Source organism: Fukomys damarensis, unplaced genomic scaffold (genome assembly GCF_012274545.1).
Source record: "Fukomys damarensis isolate Sample0158 unplaced genomic scaffold, DMR_v1.0_HiC HiC_scaffold_14, whole genome shotgun sequence".
Classification (NCBI taxonomy): Eukaryota; Metazoa; Chordata; class Mammalia; order Rodentia; family Bathyergidae; genus Fukomys; species Fukomys damarensis.
Window position 1 is genome coordinate 12,039,263 of NW_022900926.1, and position 7,085 is coordinate 12,046,347.

General features: G+C 41.7%; 1 protein-coding gene across 2 annotated transcripts in view; it reads left to right on the forward strand.

The window, feature by feature from the left end:
* The window catches only part of Enpp3 (ectonucleotide pyrophosphatase/phosphodiesterase 3), a 74,769-nt gene that overhangs the window by 57,338 nt on the left and 10,346 nt on the right, over window positions 1–7,085 (forward strand). For both annotated transcript variants that reach the window (XM_010639120.3, XM_010639119.1), the window contains 2 exons: window positions 2,329–2,380; window positions 3,033–3,190. In XM_010639120.3, the coding sequence (XP_010637422.1) occupies window positions 2,329–2,380; window positions 3,033–3,190 (210 nt within the window). The remainder of the gene's footprint in view (window positions 1–2,328; window positions 2,381–3,032; window positions 3,191–7,085) is intronic.

The window sequence follows — 7,085 nt, forward strand, 5'->3', positions numbered from 1 at the left end:
GGACTGATTGTTTTGAGTTCTTTATATATCCTTGATAATAGTCCTTTGTCTGAGGTACAGCTGGTAAAAATTTTTTCCCACATTGTAGATTGTCTCTTAGTTCTGCTAATGGTTTCTTTTGAAGTACAGAAGCTTTTTAGTAAGATGAGATCCCAGTTGTTGATTCTTTCTGCTAGTTCCCGTGCTACTGAGGATTTGTTCATAAAGTCTTTTCCTATACCAATGTCTTCCAGAGTTCTGCCTAACTTACCTTCCAGCAAGTTTAATGTTTCTGTTTTAATATTTAGATCTTTAATCCATTTGGATTTTAATTTAGTGCATGGCGAAAGATAAGGGTCTAATTTTAATCTGTGGCAGGTTGATATCCAGTTTTTCCAACACCATTTATTAAAGAGGCTATCTTTCCTCCACTGAGGATGGTGAGCTCCTTTGTCAAAGATGAGGTAGCTGAGTACATCTGCATTTGTTTTTGTGTCTTCCAGTCTGTTCCATTGATCCTCATACATGGCCTCCAACTTTTAATAGTTTTCTCAACTGAAACTTTATGAGTCTGGCCTTTACTGCCCACATTACTATCAGTATTCTGACTTTCTAACCTCTAACCAGAATCTCTGGTTATAGCATTCTAGGATTCTCCAGCCACCGTCTCCCAAACCTTTCCAAATTCCACTCACAAACCTGTTTCAAAGGCTTGTGAAGTATACAATCAGGTATAATCACAGGAACAACTCCACTCCTGGTGCCAGTTTTCTGTGTTAGCCGCTTTCCTGTCACTGGGACAAAATACCCAACACCAACAATTTAGAAGTCTGGCTCACAGTTTCCCTGGGGTTGGTCCATGGTTGGCAGTCTCCAAGGCAGAAACAACATGGTGAAAGTTCACGGTGGAGGATTGCTGCTCTTGTCATGGAAGCCAGGAATCAGAGAGCAGCAGGGAGGAGAGCAGAGGGGAGCAAGAATACACCCTTCCAGGGCCAGGGATTTACTCAGTGGTGCCACCACCTGCCTCACAAGCACAAGGTCCTGAGTTGGATCTCTGGTTTAAAACAAAACAAAACAAAAATACACCCTTCCAGATCATGACTTGAGTGACCCACGTGTCCAGCCAAGCCCTACCTCCTATCAGAACACTTAGCTGCTGACCTCATCAGTGGACGAATACAGTAATGATAACATCACCCCTGTGATCCAAATGTTGTGGAAGGAACTGGCAAATGACACACAGAGATGCAGAAGTGGGTAAAAAAAATTTTACTTTGCTTGCAAAGGGTCAGTCTGCATCAAAGGCTGTGCCAAATGACCGACCCTGGGCTGGGTGATAATCTGTCTTTTATAGAAGTTGTACAATCATGACCTCATTTTAGGTGATAAGATGTTCTAGTTCCCACAGTTCCCATCACAAATCATGGTCGCAAGACAGTACAGTGTTAACCCAAATGTAGCATTCTCTTTCAGGATGTTTTATCTTTAGCCATTCCAGTCCACAAGAGTGTGGGTCAGGGTTAGGAAAGCAGGACTGGTGACATTTCTTTCATGTTAACACCTTTGTAGTCTTATGGTTTACAGAAAGTTTTATGGCTCAGGGACTGTTACCTTAGTTTGAACATCTGATCTCATCCTGGGATACAGCTCAGTACCTCTGGCATTTGTTAATTTTAAACTGGGGTTACATGCCTTTAAGCTTCAATGGTGAAACCGCAGGTGTTTTGTTAAGCAAGCAAAGCAAATTACAAAAGCAAAAGGGAGTGGTTGCTCCATATTTTCTTCAACATTTTTTAGGTTTCAGACTATTTATAGAAGTTCTATCAATCCAGTCACCTTCCAAAAATACGAGACTTTGAGGAACATTTTCAATTTATGTTTTGTTTGTGTGTTTTTTGTACCAGGGATCGAACTCAGGTCCTTGTGCTTGTGAGGCAGGTGCCGGAACCACTGAGCTAAATCCCCAGCCCCAAGGAACATTTTCAATTTAAACATAACTAACTCAGGTGTTGATTCCAGCTGTGCTCAGAATGTTTTGTCCTATTATTAATTCTCTCTTTGCAAACTCCTACATAAAAGAAGAATGAGAGGAGCAGCACCTCCTATTTCTAAGTAGTGGCAGAATAAAAATTTAAACCCAAATTAGTCTGGGTTCTTTTTTCATGTATAAAAGTTTGCCTTGAGCCTCAAAAGAGACTTTGTACTTGGACTTTTCAGCAATGCTGAAACTGTTAAGACTTTTGTGACTCTTGCAGAAAACACTTCATGTGATTACTGAAGAAATAATCTTGACCACTCATTAATGTCTATTATTACTTATTGACACCCTTTCTTCTTATCTTACAGAATTCTCAGCTAGAACATGTCAACCAGATGCTAAATCTCACTCCAGAAGAAAGTAAGTCTGTAGAAAATATGTTAATGTTTGATATTTAGAACTAATATGAGGCAGTCTCGCCTTTTGGCCATTTTTCCAAAATAAGCTTACAGAGGCTTTTGAACCTAAAGATTTTATTGCCAAGGTGCAAGAGGAAAAATCCCACAGGTCTAATAACAAGGAGTACAAAGCATGAGGGCAGTTACAGTGGTCCCAGGATCCTGCTAAATCTCTGGAAATGTTTGTGCCCTCTACAGCCCCAGATTTCCTTTCCAAGATGCGAACAGACCAAACTACCTGGGTCTGAACTCTTCTACCTTGTTGCTTCTAGCCATCAATACGGGGGCAAGCCAGGCATCCTCACTGTGCTCCCTTTGTCTACTATAATAATTGTACCCACTTCATGTAGTTGTAATGATTACAAAATTAATCCTTGGACAGAGTTTACAACACTGCCTGTCTTGTAGCAATATTAGTTTTGTCTATCATTGGTACAGCTGGATTATGACACCTACCTCACAGCATTGTTGCGAGATTTAACACAGGTTAAGTTTGTCGACTATTTGTCGGAACACCTGACAGTGTAAGTTGTCCAAGGGCGGGGGTCACGGCATACCGGGAAGCGCTTGCTCATTTCACAGGTATTTTTTATTTTATGTTATCCTGGTTTTAGTAACGGCGACAACGAAAGCCAATCTGCCATTTGGGAGGCCCAGGGTCATGCAGGAGAACCAGGACCACTGTCTTCTGTACCACAGAGAGTACATCAGTGGGTTTGCAAAAGCGCTGAGGATGCCCCTGTGGAGTTCATACGCGGTGGTCCCCACGCCGGTAAGCCCCGAGTCCAGGGTTCCTGGCAGCCTGGGCAAAAACGCGCGTCTCCTTCATATGCTGAGGCTTGAATTCCGTTTGGCCGCAGAGATCACAATGGGAATGGGCTTACCTGTGGCTTGTCAGAAAATGTTCCAGGTGTCACATGAAGGTTTGTACATGTGCTTTATGGGTGCAAAAGAAGAATGCATTGTGCTTTGCCTAGAAAAAGTAGAGGGTTTTTGTAGGCCAGTTTTCCAGTTGGAAGGCAAGTAGGAAAGAACAGTTCAAATAGAGGCAACAGGAAGGACAGAGGGACCCGCGTGGGAATTCCTCAAGGCTGTGGCGAGCGTCTCAAAGTTGACGTCACTAGGCTATGAAGGACTTTCTATTTGTTTATTACTTAGCAAGTTTTTTTTTTTTTTTTACTATCTGCTGTGTGCTGTGGAAGGCACAAAGAGTAAACACCTTAAGATGTCACCCTTCCCTGACGAACCTGGCACTCTGTAAGTTGGGCTGGGCTTCCATGCCCAGCTGTGTTAAGATTGTCACAGCCTCTCCTGATCGAGCTTGAGATTCCACTAACGTAACCCCTCTTCTCCCTTTACTGTCTGGCAAAGTGCATTTCCCTCAGTGGAAAGTCATCAAGAAGAATCCCTCCTCAATCAGCTACTCACCAAGAAAATACTAGATCCCTACCTCACACTATACACTCAATTTAATTGCTGCTGCATTTACAGATCTATTAACGAATGTCAAATCCTTATTTGCCTTTATACATAGCTTTATGGGCTTGGAATAGAGAAAGATTTCTTAGAACACATGAACAACACCTAACTTACCGAGGAAACTATGAATATATTAGCATTAATGTGTGACCATTATGCAGGGGATAATATATTTGTGTAGCTTATAAGAAACAAGTGATGAATATCCAGAATAGTAATTGGGGTCCAGAATAGATAATAAATTTCTACAGAGAAACCTGAGAATGATAAGTCCCTTAGTTAATAAATGGTCAAAAGGTACGAATCCAGCAATACATCTTCACGGCCAATCAGGAAAATGTAAACTAAAGTTTAAAGTCTGCCAAACGCCAGTCCAAACACCTCTTCAGGAATGGAGTCTTTTAAAGCATCCCTGCACATTCAGTGCTCATTAGTATGTGCTTACTGAATGGAATGGATTAAATGAATGGAATTAATCACAGTCAGTTATTTTTAAAGACAAAGTTGTGTTGCCAACCGGAAGGGTAAATAAGTAATCAGGAAGCTGTTGTGGTGAGAAAACCATAATATTTTAGATCCAGAGACTGATGGCAAACCAGCTCTGACTGTAAGGGTCCCCCTTCTTTGATGGCAAGGAAGTAATTGGTTGTATCCAGTTTTCCTACTCTGCTTGTTCCAATTGAAGAACTTTGGAGGAAAATAAGCACATTTTCCCACTACTCATTAAAGCTGTGTGTGATCCAAACGGCAGCCCTGCTACCCACAATGGTTCACTTGTGGTCCATGGTAAAGACACTGTTACTTGTTTCCCACTCTGGGCAAATATTTTACAGTGTCCTGGGTTTATATGTGTGGCTGCTGGCAACATTACTTTCCTTAATATATACTTTGTCTCAGTGTTCAGTTGTTTCTGATTTACTTCAGCAGTCCTTAAAATAATTTGTTTTTCATTTTGAGAAGGGTGGCACATTCAGGGTCAGCCTCGTTATTCAAGTCTCTGTTTTGCAAAGTCCAGACAAGTAGTAGGGATCGTGTGGAGTCAGAGGGAAAGTTTTATGTTTTTTAATGCTTCCCTCTGCTGTCTTACATTCCTGAATTGCTGTGAGCTTTGGTTGAAACCAAAGCCTGAAAGATTTTAAGTGGGTTCAGACTAGGAGTTTGGTACAATTCTTCTTTGTTATTGTTTAAAAACTGGCTTCTGTGTTACCAGCAGATCTCATCCTTTCTCTGATCACCAAAACTACTTGTCTATTTCTCTCTCCCCCACAACAGGATGGAATTCTAGCAATTTTCTGCTTTCTAATTCAGAAATTACTCTGTTCGTGTGTTGTGGTCCAAGGAAATTACATACAAGGATGTTTTTGAGATTCACATAAAAATGCTGTAAATCAGTTCTGTGTTTGAAACGTCAGACTTTAAATAAGCATATTTTGGTTCCTGGGTCCAGTTGGTCTGTGCCATTAACTTTTACCGAGTTTTTGTTTTGCTGAGGGTTTGGTCCATTTTCTGATTTCTGCTGTTATCTCAGAAGAGTTCTGGGGAAATAGCTGTGACCTGAAGTCACGGTCCTACAAACTCTGCTTCCAACCTCTTATAGCTGGGGCCGGGGATTTGGCTCAGTGGTTCTACCACCTCCTGCACAAGTGCAAAGGCCCAAGTTCGATCCCCACCACCATAACAAAACAAGAAACCATTATGGCGCGGCCGGCTTTACTGGGCATGCTCAGTTGGGTTTTCCTCTTGCTACGTGGGAAATTGAAAATGAATACAAGAATTTTAATTCTTTAGAATAGATACTTCATACATTTAATATAAAATCAAAGGACTTTTTCAAAAGAGAAACATCTAGCATACTTTGAAAAATGCTTCCTTATATATAATGTACACATAATTTTATGTGACACATATGTATATATTTCTCTTGTCATTGAATCACTAAATTTTGGCAGGTGTTGAGATGAAGTCTTGCTATGTCATTCAGGCTGGCCTGGAACTCACAGCAATTCTCCAGCCTCAGCCTCCCGAGTGCTGGGCCCCTGCTTTCCAATATGGTGCCCTGCTCTTTGCAGTGTCCTGTGTCCCATACTCCGGTCATCTCCCTGGTTTAATCTCTAGTGAGTAAATACTCTGGCTTCTGTACAGACTTTCACCTCTCCTCTGGTTCCCAAGCCCACACTCTCCGTTCTTAGAAGATGTCAGCTCTAGCGCCTGGAGCGCCACGGTGGGAGGCCAGGTCTTTGTGTGTCTCCATCCTCTTGCTGGCCGGTGTTTACTGCCTGTGCCATCAGATTGCTGTTCACCGACCTGTGTTCCACCTTCGGAGTATCTCTCTTCTTCTCTTACGTGTCTTCAACATTACTGTTGTTTCTGTGGGATTTTAAAAGGAGCAAAGATAAAGGTGTGTGTTCGGTTGCACTGAGAAGTTTACTTCATTACTGTGCAGTAAGGGACGCTTTCCAGGTAGAGCAGTGTGGGATGAGAGGGTGCACAGGGCACGGCGGGGCTCTCCCCGGGCTGCCTGTATCTCAAGCTCCACCGAGTTTAGGTCTCAGCGCGGCGCTGTCCCACCTGTAACTGTAGCTCAGAACACACATTGCTCTTTGCTTCGTGGATTGATCTTGTAAACCTTGCACAACATAACTGATTTTTGCTTTCAGCACAGTGGAGTATAAAGAGGAAAAACAACCTAGTTTAATTTAATTTCTTTTTTAATATACTATTTCACGTTTTAAAAATATCCATTCAGGACAGGCATAGTGGTGTACACCTGTAATCCTAGCACTCGTAAGCCAAGGCAGAATGATTTTCATGGGTTCAAGGCCAGCCTGGGCTACGCAGTGAGCTCAAGGCCTGAACTACATAGTGAGACCCTGTCTCAGAAAACCAGACCAAATCAAGCTAAATAAAACAAGAATCCATTATGATCTGTAGAAGGCATGTAAATCAAAATCCCCGAGAAAAATAACAAAATAGCCACAATGTTCACTTACCCAGGATTATGTACTCAAAATATGATGGTCCTGTGATACATTAAATACGGAGGTGGGCAGCACATTTATACGATGTCCTATGTGAACCAATTATTGTACTAGCCTTTATAAATATGGTTACAAAGAAAGTTATTTAAAAACCTCTCTCTCTCTCTACACACACACACACACACACACACACATATATATATATTTTTT